This window comes from Pan paniscus, chromosome 1 (assembly GCF_029289425.2).
Source record: "Pan paniscus chromosome 1, NHGRI_mPanPan1-v2.0_pri, whole genome shotgun sequence".
NCBI lineage: Eukaryota > Metazoa > Chordata > Mammalia > Primates > Hominidae > Pan > Pan paniscus.
The window spans coordinates 23,349,368-23,375,002 of record NC_073249.2 but is presented as its reverse complement, the minus strand read 5'-3'; the positions used below and the strand labels follow the sequence as shown (position 1 = coordinate 23,375,002).

General features: G+C 42.8%; 1 protein-coding gene and 1 pseudogene across 1 annotated transcript in view; both read right to left on the bottom strand.

Moving 5' to 3' along the window:
* ACBD3 (acyl-CoA binding domain containing 3) overlaps positions 1-23,325 on the bottom strand; it is a 41,122-nt gene extending 17,797 nt beyond the window's left edge. The window contains exons 1-3 of the mRNA XM_034947893.3: positions 21,820-23,325; positions 3,374-3,515; positions 2,304-2,444 (exon numbers count right to left, since the gene is read on the bottom strand). Coding sequence (XP_034803784.1) covers positions 2,304-2,444; positions 3,374-3,515; positions 21,820-22,105 — 569 coding nt within the window. The 5' untranslated portion in view covers positions 22,106-23,325. The remainder of the gene's footprint in view (positions 1-2,303; positions 2,445-3,373; positions 3,516-21,819) is intronic.
* A 968-nt stretch (positions 23,326-24,293) lies between these two features.
* On the bottom strand, positions 24,294-24,647 carry LOC106634219 (large ribosomal subunit protein eL34-like; annotated as a pseudogene).
* Positions 24,648-25,635: the final 988 nt, after the last annotated feature.

Below are 25,635 nucleotides of genomic sequence, written 5' to 3'. Positions count from 1 at the left end.
AAAGAACGGTTAACCTCTCAGGGCAGCCCTTGCCCAGCTTTCACCCACCCCACAAGACCCTTCCAAAAAGAACAGATCCTATTGTGCTAGGAATGGACATCTTCCGGGTCTGAGAGTGGTATGGTGTTCAGGGAGCCTGCAGACAGGATGAAAGGGAAGATTTCTAAGGAGTATCAGATAAGACACTATTTCATGAACCTACCACGAGAATTGTCTGGGCTACCTTACCTTTCTCCCCTCTAACTCCTATAAGTGATTAACAACTACCTGAGCCACAGCCAAGTCTCAAAATATTGTAATAACATGACCTATTTTTTTTTTTTTTTTTTTTTTGAGACAGGGTCTCACTCTGTCACCCAGACTGGAGTGCAGTGGCACGTTCTTGGCTCACTGCAACCTCCGCCTCCCAGGCTCAAATGATCCTCCCACCTTAGCCTCCTGAGTAGCTGGAATTACAGGGACCTGTAACCACACCCGGCTAATTTTTGTTTTTTTTTTTTGTAGAGATGGGGTTTTGCCACGTTGCCCAGGCTGGTCCTGAACTCTTGGACTCAAGTGATCTGCCCGCCTCGTTCTCCCCAAGTGCTGAGATTACAGATGTGAGCCACCACAGGCGTGAGCCACTGCACCTGGCCATGACCTACTTTTAATGTGTCACAGCTGGTACAGAGCAAGAAAGTTCACAAGCCAGAGCTTAAGCTTCAGGATAGATGAAGTCTACTCTTAAACACTTTAAAATAATTCTATGTGGACTTTATCCCATGACAAAAGTATATTTTTAAAAAGAAAATGCAGCTCTATATGTTGAGTGGTAACTTTTGACAATGCTTAAGAGAAATATGCATATATATCATTAAAATAAGAACTTAAAAAGCAATATATAGATACTTCTACAGACATCCTAGCGATACCTGATTGATCCAACATCACTACACAATGGACTGTAGGACATAAATCAATTTTCCAGTTAAAGAAATCTCATTCTTTTCTCATAAGAATCAAAACCTTTCCTTTAGATTAAAAAAAAAATTTCTTTGGATAAATATCTTCTGAAAATGTAATCAAGCAATTTCCTATTATCTTAAACAGGAATAAATCATATCTAATGTTCCATCTCTTGATAACTCAGGGGTTACAGCTGTAAACATAAAAATTGTACACCATACTACTGTAATGGAGAAGTTTACCTTCATATTAAATGACCCCTGACTGCCATGCTTTTATAATTCTCGTGTCTATTTTTCATGCTTTCTATTATGTCCCTAATTATCAAGCTATTTTCTCTTCTAATCTGTTATTTCTAATCCAGGTTAAGGTAGGAAACCAGAGAATCAATTGTTTTTAAAGAATAACATCGGCTGGGCAAGGTGGCTCATGCCTGTAATCCCAGCACTTTGGGAGGACCAGGCGGGTGGATCACCTGAGGTCAGGAGTTTGAAACCAGCCTGGCCAACATAGTAAAACCTCATCTCTACTAAAAACACAAAAATTAGCTGGGTTGGTGGCAGGCACCTGTAATCCCTCTCCCAGCTACTCGGGAAGCTGAGGCAGGAGAACTGCTTGAACCCAGGAGGCAGAGGATTGTGTCACTGCACTCCGGCCTGAGCAACAGCAACAGAGCAAGACTCCATCTTAAAAAAAAAAAAAAAAAAAAAAAAGTATAACATAACCTGAAGAAAAATTGGTTTTGTAGCATCATTTTCATCACCTAAAATTTTAGATAGTCAAAACTGATGAAAATATAGCCACTAAAAAAATAAGGTGTAACTATAATTCTAATTCACAACTACAATAGAGAATCCCATAAGCATAAACAGCACATTCAGTAGCTCCTCCTCCAAAACTTGAAAATAATCAATAAGCCAGCTGGAAGCCAAAGCCAACATGAATGTCTATATAAGGTAGCATAGTTGCAAACCATGAAATGGAGCCTGAGGATTCTAGAAGCTCGAGGGAGACTGCAACAAAGGGTATGTCAGACCAGAGGATAGGGAGGAGGGAGTGGCTGAGTTTATGGTGGGGCTTATTCAGAAACTTAGTGTAATAAAAGAAAAGGAAGGCTGCCATGATGGATGGGAGGTTCCTTTTAAAGGCACGGCCAGTAGGAAGCAGTCCTCCCTCCCCCCAAAACTTATAATACAAATACCTGTTCACATCAGGAAGTTTGAACAATTGCCACAAGAAGTGGGGATCCAAGGAAAGCAAGACACCTGATCTAGAACTAGAACAGACACTCTACAAAACAAAAGCATCAGTACACTGGGCTGCGCAGCAATAAAGTATTCCATGCCCTCAAACTTCACCTTTTTTTTTCTTGCTCTTCCTTCTCTATTTTGTGGGACGCAACATATGTTGAAAAGAGATGGCAACACCTATTTAAGAGCTTGACAAACTCCACCATGGCATCCTCTTTAGACATGTTTCCCAGGGCTGCCCATTCTCTCCTGTAAGGAATAACAAGAAAAGTTACCTCCCCTTCTTAGTAGAATGAGAACTTTTAAATTTAAACCTAAATATGAATAATTCTCAATTGTAAGTAAAATGAATGATTCTATTGGGAGCAAAAGGCTCAAAACTTCAAGTTTTAACAAGTATGTATTGATTTACTAAATTAGATACGCCACATACAATCCAACCAACTGCATTGCTGATGATTCCCATATAGCAAAAGAGTATCAATTTTTCTTTTTTCTTTTTTTTTTTGAGATAGGATCTCACTCTGTTGCCCAGACTGGAGTGCACTGGTGTGATCTTGGCTCAGCAGAACCTCTGCCTCCCAGGCTCAAGCGATTCTCCTGCTTCAGCCTCCCGAGTAGGTAGGATTACAGGCATGTGCCACTATCGCCGGCTAATTTTTTAATTTTTAGTAGAGATGGGGTTTTACTATGTTGGCCAGGCTGGTCTTGAACTCCTGACCTCAAATGATCTACCCACCTCGGCCTCCCAAAGTGCCGGGATTACAGGCATGAACTGCCGCACCTGGCCTATTTTTCTTATATAATATTTGAGCCTTAATTAAACAAAAATACTCAATGTATTCTTTTTTTGTCACAATTTTTTTTATGCCTCAATAAGGGAATCAATTACTATATATTTTAAATGGCTACTTTTAATATTATTTGGGAAGAATCAAATGAAGCTCTACTTGTCTTATGTTCATAATCAGATGAATACAGTTCTTCCACAATATTTAACCATAAACATCTCTAAGCTAAAAACAGATAAATATCTGAAGACTCCAGAAGCTGCAAGCAAAAATGTTCAGTTCTTATCCTAAGTTAATGAACGAGCTATTCACACCTTAACCAATACACATTGTACCCTTTGCCAACATTATCCTCATTAAATTCACTATACAGAAAAACACCGTTACCTCCTGTCATTCCCCAACACATCAAAGAATCCAACCTCAGGACAAGTGTCTGGATTATATGGGCCCATAAGAACTTGCTTATGCAGTGCCACAAGCTTCAATTTTTCTTCATAAGTTGGATGAAATGCTTTGCCATCTTTTTCTATAAGAAAAAGAAACACGAAAACAATTAGCACAGGCAAAATACATAATTTTCAGCATTATATACTAAAGCTTTGCTACAAAGCATGTCACAAACTGCCTGTAATAGACACAAACACTAATAGTGAAGTTTTTATTTCAATTACTACTTTAAAAAAATTTTTTTATTTTTAGACAGAGTCTCACTCTGTTGCCCAGGCTGGAGTGCAATGGTGTGACGACGGCTCACTGAAGCCTTGACCTCCTGGACTCAAATGACCCTCCCACCTCAGCCCCCCAAGTAGCTGGACTACACGTGCGTGCCACCAAACCTGTCTTTTGGCAGAGACAGGGCTGCCCAGGCTGGTCTCGAACTTTTGGGCTCAAGCAAGCCTCTCGTCTTGGCCTCCTTTTCAAAAGTGCTGGGATTTGAGCCAGCATGCCCAGCCCAATTACTACATTTTATTAATAACAGAACCTAAGACGGAAATCCGGTATGCTGATTTTTTTTTTTTTTTTTTTTGAGACAAGGTCTTGCTCTATTGCCCAGGCTGGAATGCAGTGGCACAATCACAGCCCACTGCAGCCTCAACCTGCTGAGCTTAAGTGATCCTCCCACCTCAGTCACCCAACTACCTGGGACTACAGGAGCATGCGCCATCATACGTGGAAAATGTTTTTATTTTTGTAGAGACAAGGTCTCACTATGTTGCCCAGGCTGGTCTCGTACTCCTGAGCTCAAGTGATTCTCCCGTCTCAGTATCCCAAAGTGCTGGCATTACAAGTGTGGACCACCATGCCTACCCTGAATTAGGTTGTAAAAATAAGCCAACTATCAATACTTATGCTAAAGCTACTACAGAAAAACCCATCTGTCAAGCTGCAGTCAGGCTACAGCCTTGACCTCCCAGGCTTAAGCAATCCTTCTGCCTCAGCCTCCCAAGAAGCTGGGACTACAGGCATGTGCCACCACATCTGGTTAATTTTTTACTTTTTGCAGAGACAATGTCTTACAATGTTGCCCAGACTGGTCTTGAACCCTGGGCTCAAGCAATCCTCCTGCCTCAGCCTCCCAAAGTGCTGGGATTACAGGTGTGAGCCACCATGCCCAGCCCAACAATCGGTTTTTAAAATAGCTTTTAAAAATAATTTTTAGCCAAAAGAGAAAAGAAAAACTTAAAATAATTTTATATTAGTCCCTTTTAACATGATCATGCATAGAAGATTATGTACACTTTGAAAGGCTGTATTCAAAAATGTATCCATCCCACTAAGGCAGTATGATGTGGCGGAAAAGGCTTTGGAATTGGATGGCCTGGGTTTAAATCTCAGCTGAGACACTTCCTAGCTATGTGACTATTTAACCTCTCAGTTTATTCATCAATAAAGAAAGGGTTACCCTTCAGAGGTTGCTACTTCAGAGGTAATAGGATTATTATTATTACTAACTTATTAATGCTTTTCTTTCCTTCACCTGATTGGCTCTGGTAGGTTTCCATATAGGCAATTAAGAGTGCGACCAGTTTGACCAATAAAGACTAACTGCTACCAACATTTAAAAGCTGTATGAAATTGGGTTCTGGTAAAATGGGAAATATTCAGAGAACAGTTCCACTTCTTTGATAAACGGTAGCATTAACTACTGGTTGATTCCAATGACAACAGACTACCAAATTTAAAGAAAACGGGGAGGGCCCTTGAAAGTAGTATATGCTACTTATATGTCTCATTCATGTATATAGTGGTGAAATAAAATCACTAATGAGTGAGAAGAATATGGGTTAAAGAACAGCAGGAAACTCAGAGAAGAAAAAATATAGAAGCTGCCAATAAACATCCAAAAAGATATTCAACCCCACTAGTCAAGAAATATAAATTAAAAGCATTAGATACCAAGACCCCCACCTCCCATCAGATAAACAAAAAAGTTAGATAACATCTAAAGTTATTAAGATCCTACAAACAGGTACCCATTCTCATATATGAATGCTGAAAGTATAAACTGTTATAGTTACCTTGAAGGTCAATTTGGCAATACACAATAGTCCTTACCTTATCCCCCAGTGGATGTTTAAGACTGCAGATAATATTGAACCCTACATATATTATGTTTTTCCTAAATGTACATACCTGTAATTTATAAATTAGATACAATAAGAGATTAACAATAAAATACTCTATATTTGTATATTGTAATTATATAACAATATACAACAACAAGTTATGTGAATGTGGGATCTCTGTCTCTCTCAAAATATCTGAATGTATTCTACTCACCTATTTTCAGACCTTGATTAACCCCGGGTATCTGAAAGAAGGGAAAGCAAAACCATGGACAAGGAGAGACTCCTGTATTTCAAAACTATAAATGTGTATGCCCTATGATCCAGTCATTCCAGTTCTCATTACATATGCTTGACAAGCACTCCCAAATATATAAAAGGAGGCAGATACAAGGACATTCATTGCAGCACTGTTTTCTTGTTACTGGAAATAACTTAAAAGGTTATCAATAAGGGAAAGTCGAAACAATGTGGTACAGTCATGCTCTGCATAATGGCATTTCAGTAAAGGACAGATTGTTTATATGAGTGTAGTCCCATAAGATTATTATAATGGAGCTGAAATTTTCCTATGGCCTAGTGGTGTGGTAGCCACCATAACATGATGCAACATATAACTCAAGTATTTACGATGATGCTGGCGTAAACTAACCTACACATGCACGATCACAGCTCACTGCAGCCTTGAACTCCTGGGCTCAAGGGATTCTCCCACCTCAGCCTCCTGAGTAGCTGGAACTACTGGTGAGTGCCACTATGCCCAGTTAATTTTTGTGTTTTTGTAGACAGAGGGTTTTGCCATGTTACCCAGGTTGGTCTTGAGCTCCTGGCTTCAAGTAATCAATCGCCCTAGGCTTCCAAAGTGCTGGGATTATAGACATGAGCCACCATGCCTGGCCAACTTGTTTCTTTATTTCAAGCATTTGATAATGTGAACTAGGTGCAGGGGCTTTGAGGGATGGTAAGTAAACAATTTTTTTTTTTTTTCTCTGAGACAGAGTCTCGCTCTGTCACCCAGGCTGGAGTGTGGTGGCACAATCTCGGCTCACTGCAACCTCCATCTCCCTGGTTCAAGGGATTCTCCTGCCTCAGCCTCCCAAGTAGCTGGAATTACAGGCATGCACCACCACGCCTGGCTACTTTTTGTACTTTTTAGTAGGGACGAGGTTTCACCATGTTGGCCAGGCTGGTCTCAAACTCCTGATCTCAGGTGATCCACCCGCCTTGGCCTCCCAAAATGCTGGGATTACAGGTGTGAGCCACTGTGCCTGGTCGAGTTTCAGTACTTTTGGATGTTATTTTAACGTCTGCCCTTTTTACACCTGACAGAATTAAAAATACAGTGCAAACTTAAAAAGTATATTTATTTATTTATTATTTTGAGATGGAGTCTTGCTCTGTTACCCACGATGGAGCACAGTGGCGTGATCTCGGCTCACTGCAACTTCTGCCTCCCGGGCTCAAGCGATTCTCGTGCCTCAGCCTCCTGAGTAGCTGGGACTACAGGTGTGCGCCACCGTGCCTGGCTAATTTTTGTATTTTTCATAGAGACGGGGTTTCACCATGTTGGGTTGGCCAGGCTGGTCCTGAACTCCTGACCTCAGGTGATCTGCCCGCCTCAGCTTCCCAAAATGCTGGGATTACAGACGTGAGCCACCGTGCCTGGCCAATAAACGTGTTTTTAAAAAGAGGAATACGTGGCCACACACGGTGGCTCATGCCTGTAATCCCGGCACTTTGGGAGGCTGGGGCGGGTGGATCACCTGAGGTCAAGAGTTTGAGATCAGCCTGACTAACAAGAGAAACCCCGTCTCTAATGAAAATACAAAAATTAGCCAGGCATGCTGGCGCACACCTATAATCCCAGCTACTTGGGACGCTAAAGCAGGAGAGTTGCTTGAACCTGGGAGGCGGAGGTTGCAGTGAGCCGAGATCGTGCCACTGTACTCCAGCCTGGGAAACAAGAGCAAAACTCCATCTCAAAAAAAAAAAAAAAAAAAAAAAAAGAGGAATACGTTTTCAGTGCTAGTCCTGGTCAGGCAAACAGATTCGCTGACCTCTGTGAACTTCAGTGCTTAAGCCTACGTTTTTGTTCACAGGCCCTCATCAAAAAACACGCCCAGCAAATCTCACAAAAGAAATTGACTTTATGGGTCAACTACTATGAGAATGAACAAAACAGTATATCCATTCTTGTGAACTGTCCTTGCATTCCCATTTACTCTTTTATGCACTTACTAGTTTTAAGAATTGCTCTATCGCCAGCTGCAGTGGCATGCACCTGTAGTCCCACCTACTTGGGAGGCAGAGACAGGAAGATCATTTGAATCCACAAGCTAGAATCTAGCCTGGGCAATCCATTAAGATTCTGACTCTGAAGAAAATAAAAATAATTGCTCTATAATCCTTTCTTTAAATCTTACTACTGAATCTCCAAATTAATAATTTTTCTAGATGAGAGCCAAATTTGTCTCAAAAAAAAATCAAGAAAACAAACAGCCAGGTGCAGTGGCTCACACCTGTAATCCCAACACTTCGGGAGGCTGAAGGGGGAGGATCACTTGAGTCCAGGAGTTTGAGACCAGCCTGGGCAACACTGCAAGACCCCATCTCTACAAAAAACTAAAAAACAGCTGGGTGTGGTGGCATACAGCTGGGTGTGGTGGCATACAGCTGGGTGTGGTGGCATACAGCTGGGTGTGGCGGCATGCACCTGAAGTCCAGGCTTCTCTGGAGGCTCAGGATTGCCTGAGCCTGAAGGTCGAGGCTCCAATAGACTGTGAAAGCACCACCGAACTCCAGCCTGGGTGACAGATGAAGACCCTGTCTAAGCAACAAACAAACAAACAAACAAACCCAGCTGGGCCTGGTGGCTCATGCCTATAATCCTGGCACTTTGGAAAGCTAGGGCAGGTGGATTGCTTGAGCCCAGGAGTTTGAGACCAGCCTGCGAAACAAAGTGAAATCCTGTCTCCACACACATACAAAAAACCAAAATTTAGCTGGGCATGGTGGCGTGTACCACAGTCCCAGCTACTAGGGTGGCCAAGAAGAGAGGATCCCTTGATCTTGGGCATTGAGACTGTGGTGAGCCATGATGGTGCCACTGCACTCCAGCCTGAGTGACAGAGTGAGACCCTGTCTCGAAACAAAACTCAAAATGTTAATACTAATAATTATTTTTGAAAGACTGTATTACAAATTAATTTTATTTTATTTATTCATTTTTTATTTCCCCAAATTTTCAGTAAGCATATGTACTTTGTAATCAAACACACATACACATTATCTTTTTTAACACACATTTTTAAAGTCGAAGCAATGTATTTTCAGCCTTTGGGATGAGGTTAAGAGATTATTCTCCCAAGGAATATACAAAACCCAGGAGGCTGTGCTAACCCCAACCACTTTTGGTATAGCACAGTTCACACAGTACTGAAGTTCTAAGCTTCAAAAAAAAAAAAAAAAAAAAAAAACCCACAGAAAAATAAAAATCCTTCACAATCTATATTGCTATGCAGACTATTAGTATTACACAAAAGGTTACAGCTCTCTTACTCTTCAGGTGGCTCCGGTTGACACATCACAAGAGTTTAGTATTTTAAATCAGGTGAGAATAATTTTCTTCTTTTTTTTTCTTTTTTCTTTTTTTTTTTTTTGAGACAGAGTCTCACTCTGTTGCCCAGGCTGGAGTGCAGTGGGACGATCTCGACTCACTGCAACTTCCACCTCCCAGGTTCAAGTGATTGTCCTGCCTCAGCCTCCCCAGTAGCTGGGATTACAGAAGTGTGCACTACCACACCTAGCTAATTTTTTAATTTTTAGTACAGAAGGGGTTTCACCATGTTGACCAGGCTAGTCTCAAAACTCCTGACATCAGGTAATCCGCCTGCCTCAGAGCCCCGAAGACCTGGGATTACAGTGTGAGCCACCGCACCCGACCAAGAATAATTTTCTTCTAAATTATTTCTGGTACCACAAACGTTAAATGTAGTTAGCAGGAAAATAATAAGTACCACTAACTGCACAAACACAAAAAGCCTTGTAGAAACTCAAAAATCTTTAACCAGGGCCCTATTCCTAAAGGAAAGTTCTATTTCAGTCCTCCCAGAAGGGAACACAAGCATCATCCTCGGCTCTTGCACTCATTAATTATTAATATTACAAAGTTATTTAATTCAATCAATTTTGGAATTCTGCTTTCTATGGCAAACAAAACCAAACACAAATTCTGCTTGGAAAAGAAAACATGCAGATAAACCTCTAACTAAACATGATGGATTGAACACAGACAATTACCTCTGATCCTTAATGAAATCCCACTAAAAGGAATAAGGAAGCCAATTTAGAGAACCCTGGAAAAAGCCAGGTGTGGTGGCTCACGCCTGTAATCCCAGCACTTTGGGAGGCCAGGGCGAGTGGATCACCTGAGGTCAGGAGTTCGAGACCAGCCCTGACCAACATGGTGAAACCCAGTCTCTACTAAAAATGCAAAAATTAGCTGGGAGTGGTGGTGCACGCCCTGTAATCCTAGCTACTTGGGAGGCTGAGGCAGGAGAATCGCCTGAACCCGGGAGGCAGACGTTGCAGTGAGCCAAGATCGTGCCACTGTACTCCAGCCTGGGTGACAGAGCCAGACTCCGTCTCAAAAACAAACAAACAAAAAAAGAATACTGAATGCTAGAAAACAATGAATGGGAAGGTGGGCACAGTGGCTCAGGCCTGTAATCCCAGCACTTTGGGAGGCCAAGGCAGGCGGATCACCTGAGGTCAGGAGTTGGAGACCAGCCTGACCAACATGGTGAAACCCCATCTCTACTAAAAATAAAAAAAAAATTAGCCCGGCATGGTGGCATGCACCTGTAATCCCAGCTACTCAGGAGGCTGAGACAGGAGAATCGCTTGAACCTGGGAGGCGGAGGTTGCAGTGAGCCGAAATTGCCACTGTGCTCCAGCCTGACAAAAGAGTGAGACTCCATCTCAAAAAAAAAAAGAAAAAGAAAAAAGAAAGCAATGAATGGAATAATGCCTTCAAAATTCCGGAGGGAAATTATTTCCAATCTAGACTTTTATGCCCAATCAAATAAATCAAAAGTGACAGTAAAACAAACACATTTTTGGAAAGGCATGGTCTCATGCACTCTTTTCACAAGAAGATATTAAGGGGTGTGCATTTCCAAAGTAATGGAATAAATAAAAACAACAACAAAGGAAAATAAGTGATTCAGGGAAAACAAAATCTAACCACAATAGGAAAAGACGAAGGTAATTTCCAGGATGACAGTTGGGCAGCCGACTTAACTAAGTCTTACCACAAACACTGAGACTGATTCAAGAATTTAAGGACATTTAAGATAGATGTCTTTATAAAAAGGTTTGCACAAGAACAAAAATGTAATCAAAGTGTATCATCTGTTTCAGCAATGAATAACATAAAAACAAACAGCAGACAACAATTTAACCACAAAACAAAATTAAGAGTCTGAGAAGAGGAAAGGAGAAAGAGAGATACAGACATACATTAGAATTTTTTTTTTTTTTTAATTAAAGCAGCAGTAGGAAAATGGAAGCAAATACCAGAAGAAACAGTTAAAATAATGGAAAGCAGCTGCCTCTGGGGAGAGGGCCTAGGAAATGGGAAAAACACCAGAAAACAGGATGACTATTTTTCATTATAAATGTTGTAGTCCAATTTCACCTTTTCAATTGCTCTGGTTTCCATTTTTAATAAAAAGGTAAAACGAATAAACTCATGCACAATTTCAGTAATCAGTTCATAAGCTACTATGACACAAGTGGTGGGCAGAATAATGGCTCCTCAAAGATGTTTAACTTCTGGAACCTGTGAATATGTTAGGTTACTTGCAAAGGCAGAATTAAGGTTGCAGTTGGCCTTTTCCTGAACTACTCATGTGGGCCCAATGTAATCATAAGGGTCCTTATAAATGGAAGGGGAGAAAGAAGAGTCAGAGATCTGAAGAGGCTATGGTGGCTCTGAAGATGGAGGAAGGGGCATAAACAAAAGCTTGCGGCTGGGCGTGGTGGCTCACGCCTGTAATCCCAGCACTTTGGGAAGCCGAGGCGGGTGGATCATGACGTCAGGAGTTCAAGACCAGCCTGGCCAACATGGTGAAGCCCTGTCTCTACTAAAAATACACAAATTAGCTGGGCATGGTGCACGTGCCTGTATTCCCAGCTATTCGGGGGGCTGAGGCTGGAGAACTGCTTGAACCGGGACCAGGAGGCAGAGGTTGCAGTGACTCAAGATCGCACCACTGCACTCCAGCCTGGGCTACAGAGCGAGACTCCGTCTCAAAAAAAAAAAAAAGCTTTCAGGTGCTCTTCAGAAGAAACAAAGCCCTGCTGACACCTTGATTTTACCCCAACAGGACCTATCTCTAACCTACAGAACGGTAAGAGTGTGTGTGTGGTTTTTGTTTGCTTTGCTTGTGGTCATATTTATTACTACAATTTTTTACACCTTCTTTAACAATAGTTGTGATCCTGGTGGTCTTTGGCAAGAGGGCACTCAGAAAAGCGCGATTTAACTTTTGGTATTATGAGTGAATGAGAAATTATTATCATAAAAACTGTGACTATATGAATATGAAAAGTAAAATATACATGAAGAAAAAAATGCCTCAACTTTTGTGAACTCACAATGTCAAATAATCAGCAAAATTATAAGGCTAATTATAAAGTTTATCTGATCCATGACTGTCAATGAGATATTTTAATATTTCTTCTCAGTAAATTTAAAAAAACAGTATTTGTTAGTAGATAAATTGTTAGAAATTGTTTATTAACTGCTTTCGAAGAAACATGTCCAGCAACTTTGAGGAAAAAATGTGCACATTATTTTTAATCACATACAATCAAACATAATTGGTAATGTACCGAAGATTACATTCAGCCGTGAGTAACAGGAAACACCCACAATATTCCTGATATGAGGAAAGTGCTTATTCTCACATCAAAGTACTGGGTGAAACCAGTCACTGCACAATGCGGCAGAGGAACAAATTCCCATGTAGCTGTTTTTTTTTTTTTTTTTTTTTTAGATGGAGTCTTGCTTTTGTCGCTTGAACCGGGACGGGTTCAAGTGGTCCCAGTTGATGCTGGAGTGCAGTGGTGTGATCTCAGCTCACTGCAAGCTCCACCTCCCAGGTTTACGCCATTCTCCTGCCTCAGCCTCCCAAGTAGCTGGGACTACAGGTGGCCACCACCACTCCTGGCTTTTTTTTTTTTTTTTAAGTAGAGACGGGTTTCACCGCATTAGCCAGGATGGTCTCCATCTCCTGAACTCGTAGATCCGCCTGCCTCAGCCTCCCAGAGTGCTGGGATTACAGGTATGAGCCACCGTGCCCAGCCCCACGTAGCTGTTTTTGACAGTACCATTGTAGCTGTCATCTTGAATCAGGAACAGTCAATACCAGTATGAACAGAGGAGTTTACTATACAAATCAGATCTTCTATCAATTTAATCCATAGACTAGGGGAGTCAGATCATCAGAGGATATTCCCAACCATGAGAGTCTGAACAGGTTGTCCGGTACACGTTAGGGCTTGCAGGAAAATCTTAAGTGCAGATGGATTTTTAGTATGAGTTGTTTTGAGCCACTATTTTTTTTTTTTTTTTTTTTAGACAGGGTCTTGCTCTGTAGCCCAGGCTGGAGTGCAGTGGCACGATCTCACTCACTGCAACCTCTGCCTCCCAGGTTCATGTGATTCTCCCACCTCAGCCTCCTGAGTAGCTGGGGCTACAGGTACAAGCCACCAAGCCTGGCTAATTTTTGTGGGGTTTTTTTGCAGAGATGGAGTTTTCCCATATTGCGCAGCTGGTCTGGAACTCCTGAGCTCAGTGATCCACCTGCCTCAACCTCCCAAAGTGCTGGGATTACAGACGTGAGCCACTACACCCAGCCCAAGCCAATAAATTTGTGGTAATTTGTTACAAGAGCAATAGGAAACTAACATGATACACAAAACACATTTTTCAGGCAATTAAAAACAGATAATGGGATCTACATTATGTTCTTACTAAACTCACAAGTATTTAACTTTACAGTTCAAATAGGACAGCATAATTTGATACCAAATCCAAAGCTCTGAAAGATTACAATTAAGTCCCTCCCACCTGAAATTAAGTATACAAAAGACTATTAGGGGCCGGGCGCAGTGGCTCACACCTGTAATCCCAGCACTTTGGGAGGCCAAGGTGGGCGGATCATCAGGTCAGGAGTTCGAGACCATCCTGGCTAACATGGTAAAACCCCGTCTCTACTAAAAGTACAAAAAAAAAAAAATTAGCCGGGCATGGTGGTGGGCGCCTGTAGTCCCAGCTACTCGGGAGGCTGAGGCAGGAGAATGGCGTGAACCCAGGAGGTGGAGCTTGCAGTGAGCCGAGATTGCGCCACTGCACTCCATCCTGGGCGACAGAGCAAGACTCCGTCTCAAAAAAAAAAAAAAGACTATTAGGCTCACACCTCAATTGCTATTTTATAGGAGAAATCATATTTTTTCTCTTCTCTCTGGAGGCAAAGGAAAGTACCAAATTATTTCAATGTCCCTTCTAGCCTTCATTTAATGAAAGAAGGCCATAAAATCTACGGCGTGGAAAGGATGTTAAAGATAGGTGATTGAACTGCAAACTAAATCTCAAATCCTCTCTACAATATCCACCCAGCAATTGCTAACCTATGCTTGAATACTTCCTGGTGATAAGAACTCACTGTCCCAAAGCAGTCTAATCCATCTTTGAATAGCTGTGATTCTTAGCTCTTTATTCTGAGGTGGTATCTCTCAACTCCATCCACAGGGTTTATTTCCTGTCCTCAGCATTAACTAAAACACATCTAACTAATTAGACCTCAAGAAAGTCACAAAATATGTATTGTGTTTGCCCTGAGTTCTCTATTCTCTTGGCTACACATTCCCAGCTTAGTCAATCATACTTCAAATTTAAATTTAATTCCCAGCTCTGCTATTAAGTATATAACATGGACAAGTTATTTAATCTTTTGAAATCTGTTATCAATAAAATAAATACTGCTCCTTAGGGTTCATATGAGTGTTAGAAATGTGTCCCAAAATCTTCGTATAGTGCCCGCATAGAGCAGACACTGACTAAACAGCAGCCATTATGATAATAATGGCAGGGATTTGAATTCCCACTAGGTACAAGTTGCTCTCTTCTGAATGAGCTCCATTTTGTTTTTAACCCTAAAGGATGATGCCTCAAACAAGCAGTATCCATGGCTTGTTTGAGGTGTACTCCTTGGTGCAGAGGAGAGCAGGACTATCTCTCTCTTTCCCTCATCCTAGTTACCATATTTCCACCAAAGCAGCTTAAGATCAAATCTGTTTTATTTCATGGCCATATCACACTGTTGCCTCACAGAGAATACACTTTGATTAAAATCCATCTTTTAGAAATATTGAAACTGGGCCAGGCGTGGTGGTTCACGCCTGTAATCCCAGTACTTTGAGAGGCCGGGTGGGCGGATCACCTGATGTTGGGAGTTTGGGACCAGCCTGACCCAACATGGAGAAACCCCATCTCTACTAAAAATACAAAAATTAGCCGGGTGTGGTGGTGCACGCCTGTAATCCCAGCTACTTGGGAGGCTGAGGCAGGAGAATCGCTTGAACCCAGGAGGCGGAGGTTGCAGTGAGCTGAGATCGCACCACTGCACCCTAGCCTGGGCACCAAGAGTGAAACTGCGTCTCCAAAAAAAAAACCAAATATTAAAACTGAAAAACCAACTGGGTGCAGCAGCTCACGCCTGTAATCCCAGCACTTTGGGAGGCCGAGGTGGGTGGATCACAAGGTCAGGAGTTCAAGACCAGCCTAGCCAACATAGTGAAACCCTGTCTCTACTAAAAATACAAAGATTAGCTGGGTGGGGTGGCACGTGCCTGTAGTCCCAGCTACTCGGGAGGCTGAGGCAAGAGAATCATCTGAACCTAGGAGGCGGAGGTTGCAGTAAGCCAAGACTGGGCCATTCCACTCCAGCCTGGGCAACAGAGCAGGACTCTGTCTCCAAAAAAAGAAAAAAGGATAATACAATGCAGTATTCCTAAATCAATGAGTAGGAAACACTCTGGGAATTGCCTAGCATATACTAACTGCTTAGTAAAAGTTTTAAGACTTCCCCTCCATTAACTCAAAACATCCATAATCAATTCTCAGAAGTACCTCCTTTTCAACAACATAAGCAGCCACAAAAATACCAATAGCCAGGCATTCTGCTAAGAGTTTATATATATAATTTCTTATAATTCCTAAAACAACCCTTTGAGTACAGGAAAGCACAAAAAGTTAACAAAATTAAGTGGCAGAGCAAGGAAAACACACCCTAAAGAGTGTTGACTCCAGAGCTTACCTTTCTAAATACTGATTCACAGTAGCTCTTGTGTTAGTTAACTGATAAAACATCTGCTCCTGGGCATTGGCTACACTGTCCACTTTGTGAAAACTCATCAAGCTACACACTTAGTATTTGTGTACTTTAGTGCACTGCATGTGTGATAAAGGGAAGCCTCGGGAAAATGTTAAAATCACTTACATTAAAAACATATACACACTGGGCACAGTGGCTCACGCCTGTAATTCTAGCACTTTGGGAGGCCAAGGCAGGTGGATTACCTGAGGTCAGGAGCTCGAGACCAGCCTGACTAACATGGTAAAACCCTGTCTGTACTAAAAATACAAAAATTAGCTGGGCGTAGTGGCATGTGCCTGTAATCCCAGCTACTTGGGAGGCTGAGGCAGGAGAATTGCTTGAACCCAGGAGGCGGAGGTTGCAGTGAGCTGAGATCGCACCATTGCACTCCAGCCTGGGTGACAGAATGAGACTCCATCTCAAAAAAAAAAAAAAAAAAAGAACAATGACAACAACAACACATACACATTCCTGAATCCAGTCAAAGGAAAGTTTTGGTTCAGCTCAAATTTAACATGAACTTGGTGGCTATAATTGTTTTTCTGTCTTACATCTGTCTCTCTTAGGTCTATATATCCTCCTACAGTATTACATACTTATGTCTAAAGGTAAAGATAATAAAAGGGAAAAAGAACTCTAATAGATGTTCCATAGTAACAAACTTGAAATTATCTGAGGATAGACCACTGAAGTCCAGGAGGCACACTAATTATATATGTTTCTAATGAATAAATTACAGCTGTACAGTATTTTAAAACATTAAGGAAGCCATTTATAAATGCTCTTGTAGTTGCCTATGTTTAAAGAAGACAAGAGGAAATGGAACCATTTCAGTTGTCCATTTGTTTGCTATCATTAATATAACTCTCCCAACATATAATACTCTGCTATCAGTAACATAATTGGGTATAGTCAATAGCAATGCTAGTAGAACTATTCCATAAAGAAAATGAGTCCAAGACTTACCTTCCAAATAACTGAGGGGCCTGAGGCAGGATCCTTAACTCAGAAATGGGATTAATACCCTTACAGAAGGCCTCTTGGAGGATTAAACAAAATAATGTACATACAGTTTTTGGCATAGTACCTGAGATTTCGTAAACATCTACTCAATAACTATTGACAATTATTACTCTGAAATTTTAAATTGATGTAAACAATCTACCAGCTTAATGTAATACAGTAATAAAGTATTAGAGAAGGAAAAGTCCACCCCAAAGAACTCTAAAAACCAAAATACAATTCCCCAGGTCAACTCCATCCAAGAAGTATAAAGGCCATAATAAAATGAACCCACTGGATTCCTGTGGGTCCTTAACCCATGGAGATAAGAAAACCTAGCTTAACATTGCTAAAATAGAACTGGGCAACTCTGGCCGGGCGTGGTAGCTCATGCCTGTAATCCCAGCACTTTGAGAGGCCAAGGCGGGTGAATCACTTGAGCTCAGGAGCTAAAGACCAGCTGGGCAACAAAGCGAGACCTCTGTCTCTACAAAAATACAAAAATTAGCCGGGCATGGTGACTCGTGCCTGTGGTCCCAGTCACACAGGAGGATGAGGTGGGAGGATGGCTTGAGCCTGGGAGGCATAGGGTGCAGTGAGCCAAGATCGCACTACTGCCCTCTAGCCTGCATAACAAAACCAGACTGTCTAAAAAAAAAAAAAAAAAAAAAAAAAAAAAAATTGAGGAACTTTGTTCCTCCCTTTAAAAACCTCCAGTGGTTCCTCATCTTCTAATTTACTGACAAAAAGGCCGAACTATTAATACTTACATGGCCAGGCGCGGTGGTTCACGCCTGTAATCCCAGCGCTTTGGAAGGCCGAGGCGGGGAGATCATTTGGGGTCAGTCCAAGACCAGACTGGCCAACATGGTGAAACCCCATCTCTATTAATAATACAAAAATTAGCTGGGTGTGGTGGCACAAGCCTGTAAGCTCAGCTACTCACGAGGCTGAGGCAGGAGAATCACATGAACCCAGGAGGCAGAGGTTGCAGGGAGCGGAGATCATGCCACTGCATTCCAGCCTGGGTGACAGAGCAAGACTCCGTCTCAGAAAAAAAAAATGACAATGGCATGCAAGTCCTTCCAAGAATTGAACTCAGTTACCTTCCCAGGTCTCTCCATCAAACTGCTTTCTATTTTCCATTTTGCAAACACACATGCTTTGACTTCTCATGGCTTTCATGGCTCTTGGCCTTCCCCCCTCTGGAATGGCATCTGCTCCCTCAGTCCTCCACACTGTATTGCAGTTGTCACTGGGTCCTTAACTCCTCTTTTGGACTCTAAGCAAAAGATAACGTACTATTCATTTATAGTTGTAACCTAATATAAAAATATCCATACTGAAAAGTCAATAATGTCTGAAATTTAGATGGTAAAATGCTAACTTACATTTACCCACATCTTCATCTATTTTACTTTTACTGTCATAAAAAATTAAGAATAGTTGACGTAATTGATTCAGTCACTGGCCTATTACCACCCTGACAAGGATGGAATAAGAAATAGGGCTTGTCATTTCCAACCCAAGCTATTTGCAATGGAAAAATATATCCATGCTTTCAAGATTCGTATTTATTCCACAGTGGAAGAGAAAATGTAATGTTCTTTCCTTTATTTATTTATTTTTTTGAGATGGAGTCTTGCTCTGTTGCCCAGGCTGGAGGGCAGGGATGAAATCTTGGCTCACTGCAAGCTCCGCCTTGAGGGTTCAAGTGATTCTCCTGCCTCAGCCTCCCAAGTAGCTGGGACTATAGGCGCCTGCCACCGCGCCTGGCTAATTTTTTTATTTTTAGTACAGATGAGGTTTCACCGTGTTAGCCAGGGTGGTCTCGATCTCCTGACCTTGTGATCCACCCGCCTCGGCCTCCCAAAGTGCTGGGATTACAGGCAAAAGCTACCACACCCGGCCGAAAATGTAATGTTATTTTTAATTCTCGTGAGATACTGGTATAAAACCATAGAATAGCGATTGAAAGTCCCAGCAAGACTGACAAAACACCAAGTGTTCCACCAGAAAAATCCACACATTAAAACAAAGGTGCCGGGCACGGTGGCTCACGCCTGTAATCCCAACACTTTGGGAGGCCAAGGCGGGCAGATTACCTGAGGTCGGCAGTTCGAGACCAGCATGGAGAAACCCCGTCTCTACTAGAAATACAAAATTAGCTGGGCGTGGTGGCACATGCCTGTAATCTCAGCTACTTGGGAGGCAGAGGCAGGATAATCACTTGAACCCTCGAGGCAGAGGTTGCAGTGAGCTGAGATCGCACCATTGCACTCTAGCCTGAGCAACAAGAATCAAACTCTGCCAAAAAAAAAAAAAAAAAAAAACCAGGCTGGGCACAGTGGCTCACACCTGTAATCCCAGCACTTTGGGAGGCTGACGCAGGAGGATCACGAGGTCAGGAGATCGAGACCATCCTGGCTAACACGGTGAAACCTCATCTCTACGAAAAATACAAAAAATTAGCCGGGCGTGGTGGTGGGCACCTGTAGTCCCGGCTACTCGGGAGGCTGAGGCAGGAGAATGGTGTGAATCCGGGAGGTGGAGCTTGCAGTGAGCCCCGAGATGGCACCACTGCACTCCAGCCTGGGCGACAGAGTGAGACTCTATCTCAAAAACAAAAAACAAAACAAAGGCAGCATTACTTGGCTCACTCCACATTGCATAATTCTTCTGACTGCTTTTACATCCTTCCCTTTCGTCAGTTAGTGTCTCATATACTAACAGTCTCCAATGATACATGCAGAAAGGTAGCTTTTAATCGCTACACAGCTATTTCTCCTTTTTAGTACCTGGATATTGCTTTGAGAACTTCATTTAGGAAGTGAGTGAACCACACCTATCAGTGTAGCTTTATTCTCTAAGGTGACTAACACCTAGGCCCCATGTTATAAGTTTCCCCAGGATTCCTACCACTTAAGACACATGTTAAAATAATCTGTTAGGTTAAGACCACTGAATCTTAAATCTGAGACATCATATTTTATCGAATCCAGCTCCCTTTATACATATGAAACTGATTCTGGAAAAGTTAATTGTCTAGTTTACAAGGTAACTAGAATCCAGAGCTTCCTGACTCTCCAAACAATGCTAAGTATACTACACGTTACAGTGTTTTAATCTTTTTCTTTGTTTTGAGACAGAATTTCACTTTGTCGCCCAGGATGGAGTGCAGTGGCATGATCTCGGCCCACTGCAACCTCTGCCTCCCATATTGAAGCGATTCTTTTTTTTTTTTTTAGACGGAGTTTTGCTCTTGTCGCCCAGGCTGGAGTACAATGGTGCCATCTTGGCTCACTGCAACCTCCGCCTCCCGGGTTCAAGTGATTCTCCTGCCTCAGCCTCCCTCAGTCCTGCAACAGAGCAGGACTCCAGCTCAAAAAAAAAAAAAAAAGGAATTAGTTCATTTCTACTCTTACTCTCTGCTACAATATACTTTACTGAAAAATAAGTTCCAAGAATAAAAATTTAAGATGGAATGTAGCTATATGAATTGTACAGAAACCACCTGATTTTTATCAAGTGGTAATATATCATCACTACAGCAAACTCTAAATTCAAGCCGGTGATCTAAAAGTCAAATGATCCAAAACCCATTAGCCATTACCAATTCCCCAAGCTAGTTAGTACACAGAGGGCTCAACTCATTGTGCAATGACCACGGATATGTCATTGAATGTGAAATGATCAAATGTTCTGGAAAATTTATAAAACTTTCACTAGTTTGCACAATTAAAGTTATTTTGAGAGAAAACAACTTCCGTGTGTATCATTACATTGAACTACTCAACTTTGGCTAGTAAAATATGTACTCCAAAAGGTACTCCCTCTGGGGAAAGTGTCATAAATATGCTGTTCTGGAATGTACGTGGAACCTAGCAACCACTTTTAAAGTTGCATTTGCTGATGTCCCTCCCTGTCCATTCGCCCTACAAGACTAAGTATCTTTAAGAATCAAACTAACGGGCTTTCATCAGTTTTTCCCACTGACAAAAATCATGTGACTGGTCTCTCCACCATTTGACTAAGTGAATCACCCAATTAAAAAAAAAAATCCGCACACTACAATCTTGCTCTAAGACAAGAGACATTTAACAATTAATTATGCGAAAAGCACAGAAGGTACTGTTAGGCCTTACTCTGAGAATTCACTCTTGCACATTGCTTACAATGTAAAATTTTAACCACCTAGAAGTTACTAGAACATAGTGGACATCTCTCCTCAAGAGTTTGACAAGCCGGAGAGGATGATGAGCTTAACACTTTACTTCCTCCTCTCTGTCACATCAATCTGCCAGGGGATCAAGTCCTGTTCCAGTTTATGGTTCCCAAGAATGGCTGGAAAAGCTATGTATGGAACCTCTTGACAGATTTCTTCCACTAAGGGTAAAAATCGGCGGGTTCTGATGTGACAAGCCATGGGAAATAGGAAAAGAAAAGCGTCAGTTAAAAAAATAATAATAATAAAAGGCAATCCAAGAATGGGATCCTTTGGAAGAAAGTGGGCTCATTCTTCCACCTGGGCTCCTGGAAATCCCAGAAGCTAAATCAGGTAAAATGTCCCGGTAACCTCTGGGAGGCGGGACATGACTGCTAAACCAAGGTGGCAGGCCCGTCAGGGGTGTGACCTAGTGGCCAAGCGGGTAGTGATAAACTTCGGGTACCCCCAAGGAGGGAACCCCGCTTGAGTCACCACAGCCCAGTATGAGTGGGTGAGGGCAAGTCTGGTCCAGTCACCCTGGGGACCACAGCCCACGCCGGGCTCCCGGGGCCGGGCAGAAGCGGCGGGGGTGGGGCTGGCCCGGCTCACCTTTGAAGAAGCGCAGTGCCAGGCCGTACAACTCCTCCAGGCCGAAACCCCAGCGCTGCTCCAGCCGCCGCGCCTCCTCCGCCGCGCCCCCAGCCGCCGCCTCCCCGGGCTCGGGCTGCTCCCCTGAGGCGCCCGGGCCGCGACCGGATCCAGGTGGCGAGGGCGGTGGCAGCGGTGGCGGCAGCAGCGGGGCGCCCTCCGCCCCAGGCCGCTCCTCCGGGTCCGGGCTGAGCGTGAGGCCGTCGACGGACACCTCGAGTCGCTCTGCGTTCAGCACCGCCGCCATCTCCGGCTGCTGCACCTCCTCAGCGGGGACAGACGGCGGCCACGTATCGACTTCCTGCTGACCTCTGACCTCCGCTTACCGACACCGGAACTTCCGCTGCTGAGGAGGCTGGAGGGCTCCGGGAGAGGGGCTGAGGCCTGGTGCCCCACCCCCTCCGGAATCGTCAGTTGCCCTGGCTCAGCGACCACCCTTCAGGCTCCCCAACTCCCGTTGGTCCCGAACTCCCCTCCCCCCCACCCCATCCTTTCGGATCCCAGTTGCTCCAGGTGGGCGGGTGCTACCACCCCCACCGCTCGGTTCGGTGCTGCGGCTGTCAGTGCCCAGCAGGGGCGGGGTCAGTGGAGCCCCGCGCGGGGGTCGGAGTAGGGAGGATTGACGAGGTCGGCCAGCACCCAACCCTCCAGGTCAGAGGCCCTTCACATTTGCAGGGGCCTGCGTGGTTGGCAGAGCTCTTTTGCCCACCACCATCTCGTTTGGCCTTCACAGCAACTCTAAGGAAATGCAGGGCAAATTCCCAATTTTTTTAAAAGGGGAAACTGAGACTGCAGAGAAATTCAGTGACTTTGAGGTTGCAGACGGGGCTGATCCTGGTTTTGCAGGAAGCGCAGCTCATACAATTTGTGGGGACCCTCATTAGGAAAGAGTACGAAAAGTTACGCGCAGAAGGGTAGGAAAGTGAATGTATATTTAGAAAGAGAAAGAAAAAACAAATGATATTTTAAAAGTTAATAAAACCCACAAACATCACACATATAACCGTAATATTTTCATTGACTGCCTGATATTCTTCTACAGGGCGTCTGAGAGCCCAGAAACCTATTTTTTTCTAAAATATTGAAGTCGCCCCCGACATTATGTATATTCACCTGTGTTTCCAGACTTTGGGAGCACCATTTATGATCATTTTTCCCACCTTTGTTTTGGCTGCGTACCCGATTGCCTTTTCCTATAACAATTATTTTGTAACTTTTTTTTTTTTTTTTTCAGACAGTCTTGCTGTGCCACCCAGGCTGGAGTGTAGTGGTGCAATTTCGGTTCACTGCAACCTCTGCCTCCCGGGTTCAAGCAACTCTCCTGCCTCAGCCTCCCAAGTAGTTGGGATTACAGGTGCCCACCACCACGCCCGGCTAATTTTTGTAAACTTAGTAGAGTCAGAGTTTCCCCATGTTGGCCAGGCTGGTCTCAAACTCCTGACCTCATGTGATCTGCCCCCCTCAGCCTCCCCAAAGTGCTGGGATTACAGGTGAGAGCCACCGCGCCCGGCGTATTTTGTAATTCTCTATAAAGAAAAGAGAAAGATCAGTCTTTTCTCCAGCATGGCTGATTAAATTTGTTTCTCAATAATTGTTTATAAATTTATTTCAGCATCACAACTATTACTGATATTGTTAACGTACTTTTTTAGGGTTATTGTTCAGTTTGGGAAACCTCTCTCAAGTTTCATGGATATGCTATGAGATTTTTATGGCCGTTTGGCTGCTTCAGTGACAATTTTGTGTGTGGTTTTTACTGAAGCCCTAGAGAGTTTTTTTCTTTTCTTTTTTTTTTTTTTTTGAGACGGAGTCTCTCTCTGTCGCCCAGGCTGGAGTGCAGTGGCGCGATCTCGGCTCACTGCAAGCTCCGCCTCCCGGGTTCACGCCATTCTCCTGCCTCAGCCTCCTGAGTAGCTGGGACTACAGGTGCCCACCACCATGCCCGGCTAATTTTTTTGTATTTTTAGTAGAGACGAGGTTTCACCGTTTTAGCCAGGATGGTCTCAATCTCCTGACCTTGTGATATGCCCGCCTCGGCCTCCCAAAGTGCTGGGATTACAGGCGTGAGCCACCGCGCCTGGCCGAGGGTTTTTTCAGGACAAGATTTGTATGCTGCATTCAGACAGGATCTCATTCATTACGGTGGATAAGACATATAACTTCACATACAGACAGACTCACTGTAGTACAACTATAAGTTTTTGTCCCATAAACATAGGGTTTCTAATCTATTCCCTTTTGCATGCTTCACATAAAAACATGAAGTATGGTGCAGTTATAATTGCAGATATGACTTAGATTCTCAGTGAGTGAGAACCTTCATTTTGATTAGGCATTGAGAGAATTGATCCCTCTCCTTATAATCTTCCACTTCTGATGGTTGGAAGCATATTTTTAAGTCTTTTAATTTTAATTACTCAAAAAAGCTTCATTTTTTATTTAGCTTTCTGACCCTGTGCTTGTGCCTTCAACACTCTCACAATGATTTTCTTTTCCTCGATAAGGAAAACATGCTTGATCCTGTCACAAACACATATAGCACACATGGAACCACCATAGGCCCTGCTGACATGGTTTTTTATGTTTTGGACAATCTCATAAGACTTCGGGTCTTATAGCACGAACCCCTTGAAGTCTGCGTGGGTACACACCACAGTAGATTTTGGTGCTTTCCCAGCCTTCTTGGTATAAAGGTAAGCAATTCTATTACCAGGGGTTCAGGACAGCCTAGTTTTATTAGAAGCTGTATTGTAGGAAAGCCTACAACAGTATGTCAAACGCTGGACCATTCTGTGTGCCTATAGACAACATCCCCAGAAGAGGAAAAAGAATGGAAGAATTTTACTAGCTCTTTCTTTTCTTTCAAACCTTGTTGCTCCTCCACTACCCAAGTACTTCCTGTGTCAGGCAACATAGGGTTCCTTCGCCCTTTGGCCTTGCACTTTTGTGACATGGTGCTGGCTGAATTGACATAATGGGCAGTAGGTATATTCCAGAAAGCCATTCCTACACCCATGGTGAGCAATAATTTAAAAACATGCAGAAGTGACTGCAAACCACTTAAATGCATGCCACTGACCCCAAATTAAATGTATCCCTATTCATTGTCCCCTTAGCCAAATCCCCCACAAAGCCTATAGCCATTTCAATACCTCCTAACCAGAGGAGGATGACGAAGGGAAGTTAGAAACGAAGACAGAGGTCTTACATATCTTACTCTCAAAACTGTTACAGAAGCGTATACTGCTAAGGCCGCTGTAAGAGCCTTGGGAGGGGCCTGTGTAAGCAAGGGGCCCTGAAGCTTGAGCTTCATTAACTTTATGGTAAACCCACTTCCAGTTGTAGAGGACTAAAAACTCTAATTCTACTGCTCTAAGGTCTGTGTTCTTCCCACTTAGCTTGGATCTTTATATTTAGCTTCATTAGCTTAAAAATATGCATATTATGTGCCTAACCTTCAAAATGTTATATATACATATATATTCCCCTGTGTTTTGCTCAGTGTTCTACCTTTAACATTCAATAACTGTTGGGATGATAATGAGTAGGGTAAATATAACCCTTCTTCATGAAATGCTAGATTCTGTTTTCCAAGTTTTCACGATAAGCATTTCTTTTGTAATCAGAAAAAAATGTTATTTTTTAAAAAAGTATACAATAATTATTAAAACCTATAGAATATACCTAGGAAGGTAGGTAAAATATGATAATTAATTAATTACATGGACTTTTTATACAAAAATTAGCTGGGCGTGGTGGTAGGCACCTGTAATCCCA